Source organism: Rutidosis leptorrhynchoides, chromosome 7, assembly GCF_046630445.1.
Source record: "Rutidosis leptorrhynchoides isolate AG116_Rl617_1_P2 chromosome 7, CSIRO_AGI_Rlap_v1, whole genome shotgun sequence".
Lineage (NCBI taxonomy): Eukaryota > Viridiplantae > Streptophyta > Magnoliopsida > Asterales > Asteraceae > Rutidosis > Rutidosis leptorrhynchoides.
In genome coordinates this window covers 152,964,753-152,983,878 of record NC_092339.1, presented here as the reverse complement: position 1 = coordinate 152,983,878, position 19,126 = coordinate 152,964,753, and the positions used below count along the sequence as shown (strand labels likewise).

Here is a 19,126-nt window from a genome sequence, read left to right as displayed (position 1 = left end):
TTAGTCCGTAGTTAGCAGTCCGATGTTAGTGGTCCACAATTAGTTGCTCAATAAAATAAATAAAGACCCCATCGTATTCGTATTGATCAGAATTAATCTCGACCCATGGTACCATGTTGTCAAATGACGTGTTGCGTACATAAAGTACCGTGTTGTCAAATGACGTGTTGCGTACAATCATGAGGTCTTATGATTAATCTTCTCGTGTTGTTTACGGGTGGTCCTGAAATATATAAAATCAAATCATAAGTAATTATATATATAAAATATTATATTAATTAGAAAAGATATGATTAATTTACTTTTTCTCCAAATATTTTTGTAGCTAAACTAGCTTCGGATACCCAATCTTGTTTTAGTAGTAGTTTCTTCATTACAACTCCGGTTTTGTTGGTTCAACTTGCCACTTCCTTGGATCGAGTCAAATTTTAAGAATATGAACTGAAAATACCTTAGTTTGTATTCGAAATCACAGGTTATAGGTCAAACTTTGATGAAACTTATGAAAGTGATCATTTTCCATCATAAAAACAACATTTAATGATCATTTTTCTAAAAATACTTACACTTTGAGTTAAACCATGAAATTTTTATGTGTTAACATATTCATAAGAAATATAATTTTTCCAGAACATGAACTTCCAATTCAAAGTACAAGATGGTTTTTAATTATCCAACCCAAAACAGCCCCCGGTTGCACTCCGACGATGTAGATTCAGTTTTTAAGATGTTCTTTGTAAAACCAAGTTATATCTTGTTAAGTTAGCATATCATTATGATATATTACAGGTCTTGAAGTGTTTTAAAAGTTAAGTTAGAAGGATCTATTTAGTTTGCAAACAAGTTTGAAATCATTCAAACTATGTTCTTGTTGTTAAAATTTTACAACATAAAATAAGATAGCTATATAAATATGAATCAAATAAAATTATGAACAAGGTTACTACCTCAAGTTACTTGGACAAAGTTACTGTAAGAGATAAGAAAAAATCTTGGAATCAAAGAGTGGTGGAGTTAGATCAAAAGGTTGGAAGTATACTTCTTCAAATGGGTGGTTATTTTGATATGTTCTTGAAAGAGTTTTCTTATAGTGTTTAAGGCTTGTAATTGAAGCTAAATGATGGGGAAAATGGTTGGAGATGATCAAGTATGAAGTTAGGAGTATTTTGAGAGAGAAATGAGGGTGTATGTATGAGAAAATGGAGTGAAGAAATGGTGTTCATTCATAAAAACGTTTTTAGTTTATAAAGAAAGAAAAGGATTCCTAATTTTGTTTTCTTACTAATAATTCATGCTACTTGACAAATCCTAGTTACCTCATATCTAGGGCAGTAATAATGTTGATTAGGATGTTGATTTGATGTGTATATACCAATAGTAAATACGTATAGAAGATGAGTATGATACAGGTACATATACCCAAGATATATGTATAGAAATCTTGAGGAAACGGAACGAGGATTAAAATATAGCTATCTTTTGTAAATATACTTATATTATTTTATGTATAAAAGCCCTTTAAAAGTGATTAAATACATATCTATACGATACATGTATAAACATTATAAGTTTTAAGTCAAAGAACGTTACGTATAGTTATCGTTTTGAAAACATAAGTTAGTAGTTTCAAAATATACTTATAACTCATTGTCATTAGTACACAATGAGATATTAAACTATCCTTAAATCATGTTAAATATATATAAATACATATATATACACAAACGTATAATTATCGTATGTTATATAGTTCGTGATATCATCGGTCAAATTGGACGGTCAAACGTTGTGTAAAACTCTTTTCAAAAACACAAGTCTCAACAATTTGGATTGCTTATTATGTTGGTAAGGTTTAATTTATGTAAATATTAATCTCATAGGTATAAAATGATTGGAAAAATCCGGGTCGTTACAAATACCGAATCTTTACCGAATCTACCTCAATTTCAAGATGTCTACTCAGGATACTTTGATCATTGGATCAGATTCCCGTCCTCCAGTGTTATTTGATGGAAAGTACACTCAGTGGCTTCACCGTATCACTCAGTACATAGACTACAAGGGTGAGAAAGCAAAGTACATATGGGCATCTCTGAGAGATGGTCCAGTTGTAGATTATCATCCGGATACTGGTATGCCAATTCCAGTCTATGAACTTTCTGGTGATAGACGTGAGAGAGCTCAGGGTGACATAGAGGCAAAGAATATTGTTATGCAAGCTATCCCGTATGAGTTGTTTGAAAATGTTGATAGCAACACCACATCAAAAGATATATGGGATGAGATCAAACGACAGCAAGAAGGTTATGACATGTCAGATGTTACTAAATTGAATAAGGCTCTGGGATTTTATGAAGATTTCAAGCAGAAACCCGATGAACCACTCAAGGATACCTACCGTCGTTTCAATGGTGTTCTCAATGAGTTGAAAAGGTGCAAGATCATAAAAGTAAATGCTGAAGTCAACATGAAATTTCTCAAAAAGCTCAATGTTGATTGGCTTCCTTATGGAACCATTGTTCGATCTACCAAAGAGATTGACAAGTTGACTATTCATGAGCTTGTTGGAGTTCTTATGCATTACCAACCTGAGGTGTCTAAACTTCAAGAAGGAAGGAAAGAGTCTTCTCCGGGCGATCCACTTGCCCTTATTGCCAAAAAGAAGAGCAAATCATTTACGACTTCCAAAAGCTTGTCCAAGAAAGTGCTTGTTGAAGAATCCACTGATTCTGAAAAGTTGAATCTTTCTGATGTAGATGATTCTCACCTTAAATTAGTCAAAATGGCAGCCATGCTCACAAAAGCCTTGAACAAACACAAGTTTAAAGGCAAATCAAGCAATCAACGCAAGAACTCATCGTCTTCCTCGTACTACAAGAAAGCTTATCAATCAAAACAACAACAACGTGCTGATGATTCCAAGAAGGATGATTCAATCTGTTTCAATTGTGGCAAAGATGGTCATTACTCTCGTGAGTGCAAGATGCCTAAGAAGAAGGATGCAGCTTACTACAAGAAGAAAATGTTGATGGATAAGATTGTAGAAACTGGGGGAGAGCTGAAACCGGTTGATAATACTTGGTTTAACTGGACTGATGATTCAGATTCAGAGGTGGAACATGCAAATGTTTGCAAGGTGACTAAGCTCATCAAAGCTAAGGAAGCAATGGAGAATTCTGACTCAACATCTGATGATGATGAGGTACATTCATCTGAAATCTCACCTGATTTTATAAAAGTGCAAAATGACATGATGAAGAATCTGGTCTCAATGTCAAAAGAAATCAAAGGTTTAAAATCTGAAAACAAGGTTTTAAAAGATAAATCAAACTTTCTGAGACCAAACCATCTTCATCTAAATTACAATCGGAATTGCAAAGATTGACTTTCCAACTCAGCACAACGGAAACTGAGTTGGAAGATCTTAAGAAATCAGTTCATCCGATTAAAGTCGAAAGGACAGATTATTGTCTAAAATCATAACGACTTGCAGAAAAAGTTCAATTTTTAGAAAAGATCTTTCTGATTTGAAAGCTCAACATGAACCCACACTTTCAAAGCTAAACAAGAAAATTATTCAGTTGGAAAACACCATAATTGAAAAGAACACTGAAATTTCTTCATTGTCAAAAAAGTCTTTTCAAATGAAAGCTCAACTTGCTCGATATGAGGAAAAACTCTATCGCACAGAGCAATCTAAAGCTATCATTGATATGGAACTTTCAAAACAAACAATTTTCATGAATAGACCAAAAATGATTCATGGTGAAAAGTGGAGTTGGGTTATGAAGATCCTAAGATCTTAGATAATGCTTCCAAAAAGATTCCAGGATTATATAATTCTGATTACTTTCAAGCTGGTTTACCATCTCATTTTGTGCATGCTTCTGATGCTGATTTTGATGATATTATTGCTAATCGCAAATCTAGACAATACCATCAAATTAGCTTAATGTATGAAAAAATCAATGCTAAAATGGATAAATCAAATCCTGATTTCTTGAAGGAACTTGTTGAAACTGAAAAGAATATGCAACATGAAAATTATGTGCCTAAGCGTAGACTGGTTTATATCCCAACACTCATGCTAGAGAAATATATTTTAATGCTTGAGAATGAAGTGTTTAACAAACCTAGTTCTAGCATTATTTCCATAGATGAGGTGTTCGATGAACCAAATTTTGATGTGAACCCAATTCTACTGGCGTTACCTGCATGTTCTGATGATGTTTTCTGTGAAGACCTAGTACATGAACTAACTGGCTTCTTTGAGACAGAATCTCTAAGTCAACCTGTTTTAGATGTAAAGGTAGAACCTCGAGATGAACCAACTGTTGAGAACTTGATAGACTTTGATGCAACAATTGATCCCTTGAATGAATTTTACGCTAGCGTACCTGCTTTACACATTTTAAGTCGTAAGGTAGATAGACTAGAAAAGGAGAATGTTGATTTGCAACTTAAGTGTCAATCATTAGAACAAATGCTTGCTTTGTGTGATAAATTGCCTCCACTTCCTAAGAAAGAGTGTACTTATAACTTTAAGGAGGGTGAAGTGATAGTTTCTGCTGAGGAATTATGTCTTGAGATTAAAAGCTTAAAACACAAAATAATTCAAATGAAACAGGCTAACACACTTAAGCAATTATCTTCTGTTGAAACCAATGTGTCTGAATGTGTTGGTGAGATTACTAAGACGGGGAAGGGGATAACAACATATAAGGATGCAAAACCCATCACTATTCTTAAAAATCCACTACGTTCTCAATTTGGTAAACGTGTTTCAAAAGTTGCACCTTCAACGCAATTTGTTGTCAAGAAAGTTCATTCTCAAAATGGTTCTGTGTTAACTGAAAAGATTCCTATGATTCCAATGTTAAATAAATCAAAGGAGAGTCTTTTAACAAAATCAGTCAAGTCTACACAACACACGAGTCCTAAACCTGATTTGAGCGAGTATGATGCAAAGGAACGTAAAATCAAATTAGAAATTTTGCAAAATCAATCATCTCATGTGTCAACTGAAAAGTTTGGACGTCTAACTAACAGAGGTGTTTTTCTTGTCACAGGTCATAATCCAAATTTGACTTACAAGTCTGTATGGGTTCGTAAGTCCACGACTAAGAAAGTAGCAACCAAACCAAAGCAATCTGCTAGTTGACCTAGGAAATTATCTCATGTTTTTCAATTTTCGTCTGTGAACAAAACATCTGTTTGGAATAAGTTGTGTGTTAAGACTTCTGATAATGATGTAAAACTTGATATTGCATATGATGCTTCATGTAATGTGGTTTTAAATGATGCTTTATTGTCTAAATTGCATGTTGCTTTACGTGATTATCTCGTTGTTGATCCAAAGTTTATTGTTGGTACTAACCGTAGAGGACCCAAGAAACTTTGGGTACCTAAACTCTAGGAAATTAACGTTTACAGGGTTTCGACGTCTGTGTTTGGTATATCGATTTCGGTTGTTCTCGACACATGACAGGCGATAAATCCTTGCTTGTCAATTTCGTTGACAAATTTCTAGGAACGGTTACTTTTGGAAATGATGAAATTGCAGCAATAACGGGTTATGGAGATTTTGTGAAAAATGGCATAACGATCAAACGGGTCTCATATGTTGAGGGTTTGGGGTGCAGTTTATTTAGTGTCAGCCAATTTTGTGACGGAGATCTCAAAGTTTTGTTTGAACGTCGTCAATGCTCGGTGCAATCCACCGATGGAAATGATCTCCTTGTTGGTAAACGTTGTGCTTCACTTTATACTATTGACCTCAATGATGCACCATCACATAAAACCATGTGTTTGGCTACTCGTTCAATAAAGGAGAATTCATGGTTATGGCTTCACCGGATGTCACACCTGAATTACAAGGGTATTAATCGACTGGTCTCTAAAGACCTAGTTGATGGTATTCCAAGCTTTCAATATGATAAGCATCATGTGTGTCCATCATGTACGATTGGTAAGCTGAAACGGACTAATCCTCCGCTTAAGAAAATCTCCAATACTTCATCGTCCTTGCAATTATTGCATATGGACCTATGTGGACCCATGAGAATTTCTAGCCTTGGGGCCGGAAACATGTGCTTGTCATTGTTGATGACTATACCTGATTTACATGGATTTTCCTTCTAAGGACTAAGTCATAAACCCCCACCATTATCATTGAGTTCATTAAAAAGACTCAACGCTCTTTTAACAAACATGTTAAGAGTATTCGAACTGATAATGGGACGGAATTTAAGAATGACCTGATTGATAGTTATTTGAAAGACCAAGGCATTGAACATCAGTTCTCTGCTGCACGCACCCCACAACAGAATGGAGTAGTCACACGACGTAATTGTACATTGTGCGAGGCAGCTCGAACGATGCTTGCTTACTCCAAACTACCTCCGAAAATGTGGGGGAGGCCATTTCCACTGCATGTTATACTCAAAATCGCTGCATCATTAATAAATGTTTTGATAAAACTCCTAATGAGTTACTATATGGTAGACGCCCGAATGTCAAATATTTCCGTGTCTTTAGTTGTATATGCTATATGCTTAACGATTTTGACAGCCTTAGAAAATTTGATCCTCATGGCGATCATGCCATATTTCTCGGTTATTCTTCGAACAAAGTTGCCTATCGTGTCTATCACAAACGGACGAAGACGATCAAGGAAAGTGTTAATGTAAGGTTTGATGAGTTATCGGGAATGGCTTTTGAACAACTCAGTTCAAAACCCGATCCTAACCTGGCTACTACTTCTTCCGCGCAAAATTCAATTTTCTTGAAGAAGGGTGTTCCTACGGTAACAACAGAGGAACTGGATATCTTGTTTGATAGTCTTTATGCTCCTCAACGGGATTCAAATGTTCAAGCCGTACCGATTACACCATCACAGTCAACTACTGTGGAGACTCAACCAAGTCTTTTTGATGGAGATACAACACCAACTGTTTCACCTGTTGTTTCTTCATCGTCTCTCTCACCTCCTACTTCTGATAATCTTGAACCAATTCAAGATTCATCCGTTGATACAACTCCAGTTGTTTCTCCAGATACTCAAATGAATCCATTAGAAAGTGTTACATCAGATCAAGCGGATCAAGGCTCAATGTCAACAACGGTTGATGTTTCCATGGATACCACTAATGTACAACCTCTTCCACATAACAACCGATGGACTAAAAGTCATTCGATAGATCTTATCATTGGTGATGCATCTGCTCCAGTCTCAACTTGAAGGGCTACTCGGAATATGTGTCTATACACTGCCTTTCTTAGTAAGATTGAACCAACAACGGTTGCTCAAGCTTTACTAGATCCGAACTGTGTGGTTGCAATGCAAGAAGAGATCAATCATTTTGAACGGTTAAAAGTATGGCAATTAGTTTCAAGACCAACGGGTCAACGACCAATAGGGGTTAAGTGGATTTTTAAGAACAAGAAGGATTCTGATGGAATTGTGGTTCGAAATAAGGCACGTCTTGTGGCCAAGGGATATCGACAACAAGAGGGTATTGATTATGATGAAACATTTGCTCCGGTTGCTAGGATTAAGGCTATTCATCTTTTCCTTGCATTTGCTTCTCATATGAAGTTCACGGTGTTTCAAATGGATATCAAAACTACTTTTCTGAACGGTCATCTTCAAAAGGAAGTTTATGTTGATCAACCAGAAGGCTTTGTCGATCCCATTCATCCAAACCACGTCTACTACTTGGAGAAAGCTTTGTATGGTCTGAAGCAAGCACCGCGTGCATGATACGAGACCTTGATAAAGTATTTGCTGGATAATGGCTTCTCTCGTGGAACGATTGATACAACGCTATTCATCCGTAAAAACTACGGTCACATTCTCTTGGTTCAAATTTACGTTGATGATATTATTTTTGGTTCCACGTCCCCCGCCTTATGCAAAGAATTTGATGACCTTTTGGCCAACAAATTCGAAATGAGCATGCTTGACCAGCTTAATTTCTTCTTGAGGTTACAAGTAAAACAGTTACCAAACGGGATTTTTATCAGTCAAACAAAGTATATCAATGATATGCTAAAACGTTTTAAAATGACTGCTTTAAAACCAATGACAAGCCCAATGAGGACTTTACTGGATGCTGATGCTAATGGGGAACCCTTTGATATTACGCTTTATCGAAGCATGGTTGGATCTTTAATGTATCTGACTGCAAGTAGACCAGAAATTACACTTTCTGTAACTGTTTGTGTCCGCTTTCAGTCAAACCCTAAGAAATCATACTCCAAAGCGGTTGTTAGTATTTTTCAGTACCTTAAAGGTACACCTAACCTTGGAATCTGGTATCCTCATGGATCCGATTTCAATATCACCGCTTATACTGATGAGGATCATGGCGGTTGCCATGTTGATAGAAAAAGCAGATCTGGATCAATTCAGATGTTGGGGAATAGGCTAGTTGGTTGGTCATCCAAAAAGCAGAACTGTGTGTCTTTATCAACATATGAGTCTGAGTACATTGCTGCAGCTCACTGTTGTTCACAAGTTTTGTGGATTCTGTACATACCGAATGTGTTCTTGCTACAGTACCGAGTCTGTTCAAGTCATTAACATGTTTTTCTGATTTGTTTGAGTTGTTAATTGATTATGACTATGTTTTTACATGATATAAGACTGAATATGCATGTTTAGGTGATTATATGTGATTTTTGAAGATACCGAATCTGTTCTTGGCATGATACCGAGTCTGTAATTTGGTACTTTAAAAATAATATGATTTTCAACTTGATAAATCTTACATGCTTTATTTGAGTCTTTGGTATGAAAACTCAAGCTTATTTGGTTACAGAATCTAAAGTTTTCATGACTACCGAATCTGCTTGATTTGTGCTTAAATTGACTAAGTGTTGTTCTGATTCTTTGTGTTATATAATTGACTTTGCGTGATGATTTCGTACTGTAATGAATATCATATGAATGTCATATTTGTCAATTACTTGTTCATATTTGAAATAAATGATTTTTATAACTTAGAAAAACTATAAAAATTATAGAACTTGAAAAATACAAAGGATTTCAAAGGAAAATAAGAATAGAGATATGTGCTTTATTATAAACATCTTGTGGTCTTCTATTTCTTATTTATACAGCTAAATGACGAACAATCACTTCATCAACTCTGAAACCAACATTCCTTGCAACTACTGGACTGCAATACTAGAGAGGCATACATTATGGCCTGCTCTAAGCTCTACTGCCAGTGTGGTTGTGACAGATCTGGAGCTACTAAATAGAACTATTAGGTTTTGGAGGCTACACAACCTACTACTGAAAATCCAGAGGGAACACAAGCTCGTTTTGAATTTGAGCTAAGAGGAGTTCAAGGGATGAGGAGTATCACAAAGGCTGACTTCAGGAGGATCTTTAGACTTCCTCTTGTACAGAATGCTCCTGCTTTCCCTGCTACTCAACAGATGATGACTTCAATTTTTGATCTTGGTTATGTTGGAGCTACAAATGTTCCACCGGATAAGTTTAAGAAGAAATACCTGCACTCAAGGTGGTATGTCATCTTCTCAATCATCAATGGATGCTTGCTGATGACACGGAGTGGATCAGACAGCTTAACTGTGCCAATGCTGAGACCGTTCTACTCTTTCACAAGAGTAGAGACTCCTGACTATGCATAACTTCTATGGGATTTGGTTCAGGCCCAAGTTGATAAGCCAAGGGGTTCATACATCCCTTGTGAAAGGTTTTTCTGTATCTTTATCCATGATGCTATAAATGCTTGCAGAAATGAAAATATATTTGTACCAGGTACACATGGATTACTGATGAAAAGATTTGGGGAGCTGAAGATGAATACTCTGATGGTATCATCTGACAACCAATTCACTGCGCCGATTCCAAATTGGCTAGTGGGGCTAGCTGCACCCCAAGACGCTCGAATGCGTTCATATTTTGAGGCTGTAGGAATACCTCTTCCGAACCCGGTACAACAAGAACAAGTTGAACCCGCCGCGGTTCCAGCCCCAGAGGTTGTAGAGGAACCTGTAGTACAACCACCCGGGCCAGCTAATCATCCACTTAGGGTAAACCTAAAACGTTCTAGGGTAGCACGCCAAGCTCTACCCGTGAGGATCAGGGAACGTAGATCATCTAGGATTGAACTAACCCTTTCCACAACACCCGAAGTGAACAGTGACACCGATTCATCAGCAACTGAATCATCTCCTGAACATTCTCCTAAGAGAATTCGATTTATGCCCGATGAGATGATTCAGACTCCACCAACCCAACGAGTAACTAGATCTAGGACTTCGACACCTATCGTTCGCCAAACAGTTACTCCAACCGTTGGTGATACGGACCAAGACCTAGAGCCTATTAGGTCACCCTCACCCATTTTCGTATCACATCCAATAATAACAGTAAGCCCTACACTAAATGAAGCGCAAGCTTCGGTAGGCAAGAGAGCTAAACGCACGGATGGTAAAAAGACCAATAAGCCCATCCAATCTAACAGGACTTAAAAATAAATCCTACACAACAAGATACTTCGACATCTAAGGAAGTAAAGTCTTCCTCTGCAGTAAAGTCTGCGTTGACTCAATCGATTGAAGAAACTCAATCATTGAAGTCCAGAACGGCCGAAGAGGAGCCGAAAAATCTTGAAAAGGCACCCTGCGTATCGGCTGGAAATCCTCCTGTGCCTCAACATACAACAGGGTCTCGAGGTCCGGCTTATCTTGATGAGGGAGATCTGCCGCGTCCCATGGAAACGAGTCAACATGACAATCCTTCGGGATATTTATCAGACTTCCAGCAGACTGATCCCTTGATTCATGAAAGTGATCCATTGGTTCAAACAACTTCTCTTCAGGATTCTGAATCTCAGGGTCTGGAGGAAGAGTTGTTAACTGAAAGAGATGTGCCACCTCATGGTATATCAATGATTTCAGGAGTCGGAGATAGCAATATCTCTGTGAGAACTAAACCGACGGGTAGTTCTACTACTTTGTCAGAGTCCCATGAGACTAAAGTCATGGAGGCGGATGCTTCAAAAGAAACTTCACCGGCGACAACTCCGGTTGTTGCCCAACTTCCATCAGAAGGGGATATCACGAATCTGACTAATAGTATGTACAGCCCGCCCTACATATAAGAATAATACCGCACGTTTATCCTTACCTGCCCTCACGGAAAATCAAATACTTCCACCGACATCGCCTCCAACCGATGCTGCTGCTATTCCTATTGTTACATTACCACCATCACCCTCGCGTTCACCAAATTTGTATGATGCTTTGGAGCAAGAATACTTCAGTCGTATGTTTTCTCGAGTCAGTCTTGATGTTCTTCAACGCACTTCGCTTCAATCATTGTTTCGCGCTAGAGTACGATATCCACTTACTTATTGCTCTTCTCCTCTAAGTCCTCACCGTGATGATGAAGATGATGATTCTGATCCTTAGAATAGCCATGAGGGGGAGATAGGAGTAGATGGAGATTATCTAACGGTGAACATTTCAACTAAGGGTGGTGGTGTGAGGTCTTCATCAGCTTCTCAAGCTCAACAGGTTCAGAAGGAATCAGAAATGGTTTCTAATCATGATGAAATTGATCATAAGGAGCCTGAGCAAGTTATAATTCCAGTTGTACATTCTGAGGCTGATGGTGGACCGGTAGATGAGGATTTGAACTTAAGTGATTTTTATCTCGAAGAAACAGATGATGATGGATTTTTCATTCTAAGCAAATTATCTTCAGTATCTTCAATTCTAGAAGATGTAGAGATTGTGGACGAAGGGAATCCTAATCCAGTAACGGAAAGTGATGATGAAATGGATTCTTCTGATAACGATGAAGACAATCTTTATGCTAATCCAGATGATGATGATATCTTTAATCATATTGAAGATGATAATGTTCCAGCAGATGATACGACAAATCCTATAGATCAATCATCAAATTCTACACCATCATCAAGTTCGAATCCAACAAATGCTAACGAAAGCTCAACTTCTGGTACATCTACATCAAGTGAAACAGTGAATTCCAGATTCAAATACAACCACGGTATATTCTTTAAGAATCGGGAACAAAGATTGTTATTGGGAGTTGAACATGATTTCATAACATTACGAAACACATTCATCGAGGAAAATGCATACAAGATCTTCCACATTAATGAAACACCAAGGAGTAAAAGATTTACTTATATAGGTTCACGATTGCTTCCAGCAAGTGAAAGAAACTGGTATGAGTTTATGTGGAGGAAACATATCAACAAAGATGAAGATGATTTGTGGCTTCAAAGAAAATATCGTATTTCTGAAGTGTTGAATATTACTCGAGTCGGAGTAGAGATAAGTGAGAAAAGAGACGTCATCAGTCAGTTCCACGTTATTAGAGAAGATGAGAAGGAATACAAGTTCACGGAAGCAGATTTTCATAATCTAGATATGCTTGACATCATTCACATCTACAACTACCTCAATATCTTCACCATTCGACCTTTTGCTAAGGGTCAAGCTTTGGAAGCTGTAAAAAGATACATGATGGAGACAATTGAACTGATGAGATGTGAAGATTTTCAAATAGGTCTCGAAGCAAATAGGAAAAAGATTCGAATAACATGTCCGAATCAATTCACAGAGGGACTGAAGGATATGAGAATGTTTCAAATGCAATTCGAACCCGAAGGGTTTGTATTTGTGAATTCTCAGAAAGAGAAAGTGTTCATCCGCACTAAAGAGCTAAACAAATATTTAAATGGAACACTGAAGGCTGCACTGAAGTATCTTAAGATTCATCAAAGCAAGTTTGATGACATTGATATGAAAATGGGTCTTGGAGAGTTTATAAAGCATATCAGAGATCGTCTGAAGCTCCGGATTTGTACAAGACAGTTTAAGATTCTTCGTGGCCAAAGAAAGAGAAGGTATTTCAAAGAAATGGATGAATATCCATTACACGAGGGAGATCCAAGAAAAGCGTGGGGAGTCTGGAAACCTTCTAAGCAAATTTCAGAAAATCAAGTAGAAGTTTCAAATCCAGATGGTTCACGATGGAAACTAATGTTTGGACCTCTCAAGATTACTAAATAGGATTATATTGTAAAGTTCACATTTAACACTAAGGGGGAGATTGTTAGGACCCCGAAGTTGTATAGTGTTAATGTGAAATAAGCTTAAATGATGGTTCCTTAGAAGAGGGCTATATAAGGAACCTAAGTAGTCCTAATTAGATAGTCATTGCATTGTAAATGAGTTCTAGAAGCCGTGGAATGTAAATCTTATTGATTCTCTCTCATACCGAGTCTCCTTCATCTTTACCGAATCTCATTCTAACTTGTCTTTTCTTCTAATCTCAACATGATCTGACCTATCATACTTTGCATTAATTACTTGTAATAACTTTAATATGATGAATGTTCATGTTTCTATGCTTCTTATTAGTTTGATCTTAACCATGATTGGCTAAATCTCTTGTGTTTGCTTATCTATGAATCTCTAATGCTAGTGTTTGCCCCAAAATCAATTGAATAATGTTGTTTGGATGAATTACATGATCATGTGTTATTGTGTTAGCTAAAGATCCATTGCTATGAGTTTGTTTTAGGCTTTACTTTGATTACATATGTTGAGTAGCTCTCTTAGTGATTTGAGAAGTGAATCAATGTGTGCTTCAACACCTTGAGTGACTAGACAACTAGTTTAGGAATTTTAAGTGATTGTGTTCTTGATCTAGGTTGGTTTTCAATTGGCCTTTAGTCAACATAGTAGTGCCGATCATCTTAACTGATCTCGATAGTTGGGGGTTTTAAGTGACTTTAACCCAAGCATAATCTCAATAACCAAATCACGCTTACCTTGATCTTAGAATACAATGCTTATGTGAATTCGCGGAGTGTTATTTGATTTGAGGTTTGGTAGCATTGCTAAACATTTAATAGTTCAACAACTAATGAGATAGCAAAATAGGCAAAACAGGGCAATCCAAGCATAGAGAGAATTAGATAAGTGAACACTTCTTAGTTAATTTGATTTAAGTCTTAATACTTCGTTACTTGTTACTTGCTACTAATTTACTTGTTAAGTTTAAGTTTGTTTAATCGTGCAAGTTTTAGTTGTTAATTACAATCAATCAAAACCCCCCCAATCAAACAAACCATGGGACAATTAATAGTTTCAAATATTCGACTTACACCGCTCTTTTGGGACGAACTTGATAAGAATACTTATATTGAAGTGCTATAATAACCGGGTTCTAAGTGCTCGTAAGTTGTGTGTGCTTATTTGTAGTGTTTGAATCATATATAAATTTTAAGGGTAAATGATGTATTGTTGCACAACACCATCATGCCCTGCCCAGGCCCAATACGTCATCAACAGCTACTGGCCATGCCCAAGCCCAATATCCGGCACAACATCACCTATAGAACAAACGGGCGCATTCGCTTTACCTCTACTTCCCATCTTTTTCTTAATATCATTAAAATTCAAAGCACAACCACCATCATCTTCTACTGTATTACCTTTACTTCCCATCTTTTTCTTAATACAAAAAGTTTTATCATTAGATGGTGCTGTAAATGGACATTACCCTTTAATATATAAAATCCCAGCTCAATCCTGTATAAACTAGGAGGATTTATTTAAATAGCTGCACAAAAATAAACAAGATTCATCTCAAAAACACCCTTGAGCAAAAACACAAAATACAATCTGAAAATCCTTTGTAACTTATAATATTCTATGATCATTAACATCGAAAATAAATAAAACTGAGAGTACCAAAACGTCTGATCGAAAGAAAATTACAGAAAACATCCATATTTAAAAACATTCACATAACCTGAAATTAACATGTTTCAAATCTTAAGATTCACACCAGATAAACTTATGTTAAGACACAAGTGAATTCAACTCCGGGTATGTTCCTAACAAAATATTTCTCCAATTCACTTAATCCATTATTCGGAGACACATCACTAGTACGAATCTCAACGCGCGATAAATAATGCCTCCGGCATTTTATAGGTTTAAAAAAGCAACAAGACGGGTCTTTATCTTCTTCGCTGACCTGGTCAGCGTAAACAAACTGCAAATAAAGTTGGATTATGTCAATTTTCCAACTCTTAGTACCTGTAACTTTTTTGTCGCACATAATTAACATATATACAGTTTCTAAGGACAAATCATCAAACAGTATATGATAACTTAAAATACGCAATTAATCGAATAATGAAAAATCATACCTTTATTTCCATTTGATGTTTGAGATTAGCATAAGATATAATTATAGTTTTTGGAAGAGGTGTAAGCCATAGCAAACTATCCATGAGATCTGGACCAATTTTAGCTGATAAAATTATTCGAATCTCCAAGTGTTTCAGATCATACAATGGCGAAACAAGTTTATCCCTCAGCAATTCAGGTATCATCACTTCCTGAATTACATATATTTGAACACATAAAAAGAACTTCATTAGCTAAAATGAAAAGTTAGAGCAAAACGAAGGTATAATGTAAACGGATAAGGTTTTCCTTGTTCATGCTGAGAGGGCGAGTACTTATAATACTCAGACGGTCTGAGCCACTGACCTTGTGAACGTTTCCGACCCTTTCCTCACCACCACGATATGGCCGGTGCTAGTGAGGTTTGAACCTGATACCTGATTTTCTTGTAGGAGTAATATATTGAAGTGCATAAACAAAAGATGTTGTGAGAATGGGAACATAATACATTTTGTAAGAAAATATTTAAATTAAAATGAAAGAAAACTTTAAATATGAGAGAAAGGAAAGAAAGTGGATGGATGATTTTAGTCTAATTTTCCTTTCAATCCAATCTCATTTCCTCCCTTTCATTTCTCTTCATTTCATTTCATTTCTATGTCAAAAAGGTGTACGTTTGGCAGGGACATCCGACCTTGTGTTTTCTTTGAAAATCCACCAGACCCACCTCGAAAGAGTCGAGAAAAGTACCTCCACCGGGTCCCGACATATGTGACCTTTTTTGGGGCTTCCCGACACTTGAAACCGTGACCCCAATAAAGAATGATTCGGACGTTAACTATATACTAATCATGATTCCTAGAAAAAAATATTTTTTTTATCAAAAACTAGAAAAATTTCTTCTTTAATCATCAACCTTTAAGAAAATAATCAATTATTTATTTCTCCAAAAGTTAAGAAGTAAGTATATATTTTATATGAATATCTCACCAAATCAATAAACAAATAAATGGAAATAGTGAAGAATTGAAGAGGTAAAAATATAGACCTTATCTGAGTAGCAATTCAATATCAAAGCCTTGCAGTGACCAAAAAATGAGAGCAATTCCCTCCATCCATAAACTGATGTTTCATTAATTAATATTCCATTATTAATCCACAAAGATAAGGTTGCAATACAATTACTTCCGGTAACCATCTTCTTAAACTCGATAATCTACCCTTGATACACAAACGATTCCAGTTTTGGTGTGTCGATATCAGCCTCTTTCAAACCAATGCACTTAGTTAACTCAAAACTTTTAAGCTTTTCATGATAAACCCTAATCTCATTCAACTGATTGCATCCGTGGAGTCTTAGCCTTTCGAGACAACTCAATATAGCGATTACACTCTCTAACCATTCATCGGTCACAAACGCACCCTCTAATGACATATCTTTGATACATTTGGTGTTCCCAAATTTGTTGATGCAAACACTATTCGAAATAGCACCTTTATACACAAAATGTTCAAGCGAACTCGACTCAATAGTAGTCGAACTTAGTGGACAGTCAATAATCTCAAGCCTTTTTAGTGTCTCACTCGAAACCCTAATTTGTTGAACATCTCGGCATGCATTAAGAATCAAAGTCCTAAGTTTTCGCAAAGTATAAACATGTTCTTCAATCCATTCTTTTCCGTTCACGACATTGTTTAACGACAAATATGTCATTTCTTGACACTTTGAAACATCAATCAAACAAGGCTCACTTCTATACCCCAATTGAAACGTTCTATACCCCGAATTAAACGTAAACGATTGTAGCTTTGGAGCATTTATCGTAATACAATTTACCTTACAACGACTAATCTCAACATCGTTTAATGTTCGGCTCGATACCTTGATGTCTTTTAAGATTATACAATCAGTAAGACAAATAGTTCTTAATAAAGGACAAGTTCGAATTAGCTTACATAAATCTAATTGAAACCCTTGTAACCTCAAAACATTACACCATTTAGAAGAAAAGGTATCAGGCAACTTATATTCTGAATACCCTAAATTCAGATCTATCATCTTAACACCGTTTTCATTTACGATCGAAATCGCCTCATCAAATCTATCATCAGCTTTTATATTATATGGATAAACATTAACTCTAAATTCAGATAATATATAACTGCTGCTCAATCTACGTAAATTAAGCGAGTTAAGAATGTGATCAAGAAAACGATTTACCATGGATATCGAATACCTACCCGGGATCGATCCAGAAAAGTTTGTTACATCGAATTCGATTACTGGAAATGATCCCCATAAGAAGAGAAATCTCTTAGACAAAATGGAAAGCTTTGTAACGTCTATGTTTGTGAGAAGAGACATGATGTGGTGAGCAATCGGGTCGGGTATATCTGAGATCCGATCCATATCAACTTCACCTTGTTGTTGTAGCATGGGGAGCAGCTGCAGAATGTTTGTAATTAGGAGAGTTGTATATTGTGTTACACTTTATAATCAGAATAGTTGTACATTGTGTTTGTAAAGTAGTACATTTGATCGTGTTGGGCTTTTAGGGCTATTCGTGGTACATTTCTAGGGTGACTTTCTTCTTATAATCCTTCTCAAAGTGAGAGCCCTCTTTTAACTCATATTGTAATGCAACTTTTTTTTCCGGCGAATAAACAAGAAATTAAATAAATAAAACTAAATCATCAATGATTGGCAACTAGTACAAACTAGACCCACATTTGAAAGCCCACAACTAGAGGGTCAATCTTGCCCTTCACAACCCCTAAAACAAACAATATAGCCCATAATTCAACAAAAGAAATACACAAGCAATGTGCAGATCAAATAAACACCTAGACACAAACACAAGTTGAATGTCACTAGAGCTGCTACTGACTATCAAACATGTTGATCGCCTCTACTAACCGCTAATAAAAAAAATCCATCGACTTGGATCCCAAACGTGCACTTGATGAGAATAACATAAATTTGCAGCCAACAACCAAACATTGAGCTTTAAGATCCTTACTGAATCCATCCAACGAGGGCTTTGCCTACAGAATCTAGGCGTCGTCGTGACCGAAATACACTAAAAAAGAACCAACCAATGGAATACAAGCATCTTGGAATGAAAGAGGTTATTCCAAACGTATTGAGCCCAACATGAAATAGATAGATTACCAGAACCCATAAAAATTCTTACTCCATGTGAACATGAGAACCCATGTTCGGGATTGAACCTCGAAACAATAGAATCATCGCATGAGAGGTCAGGGGAAATGCCTACAAGCAGTCGAGACAAAAAACCCATTTCATGAGAATTGAACCTTAAAATAGATATGATCCAGTGTTAGTGCTTCCAACTCTGAAAAGAAAAAAAGAAAAAAAAGCTTCTACTTGCATTTCTTGAATAAAAAGTAAGCATTAATTATATCCAACAATAATACAATAATCTCTACTATATATAATAACAAACACAAAAATAGATCATCTAAATTTCTATTTAATAATCATAGCCTTCCATTGTTAAATATTCCCTTAATCTATACCCTTGAAATCTCCACATCATGATTATGACCTCATAATCATGATGTTTAACACTATTAGACTAAATTAGCCTTCATATTAGAAAAAGGACGGTATCAATTGGAAAAAATAGGGGTTCCGTAATTTTCATACCATTATGGAAAAAAACACTAATTCTGTCTGAAAAACACACGCCAATCATCAACAAACGACGCCATTCATCGAGAACGAAAATCAATTCTTGATTCATCCCCAAATCACGCATGTTCAGCCCCAAAATGTCGTGTAAATCAATTGATAGTGATGACACTTTGAAGATAGAGCCAACAAAGAATCGAAAAGGTATGTATCCTTAATCTACTTTTATTTTTCAATTTAATTTTTTGCGAA

At 36.3% G+C, this 19,126-nt stretch overlaps 1 protein-coding gene across 1 annotated transcript; it reads right to left on the bottom strand.

Moving 5' to 3' along the window:
• Positions 1-16,435: 16,435 nt before the first annotated feature.
• On the bottom strand, positions 16,436-17,656 carry LOC139859697 (F-box/FBD/LRR-repeat protein At5g56420-like). The gene has a single exon (XM_071848477.1). It carries the CDS (start codon positions 17,654-17,656, stop codon positions 16,436-16,438), a length of 1,221 nt encoding a protein of 406 aa, XP_071704578.1.
• Between the last annotated feature and the right edge of the window lie 1,470 nt (positions 17,657-19,126).

Coding starts and splice junctions, on each gene's coding strand:
- LOC139859697 (XM_071848477.1), bottom strand. CDS start 17,656: ATGCTACAACAACAAGGTGAAGTTGATATGGATCGGATCTCAGATATA.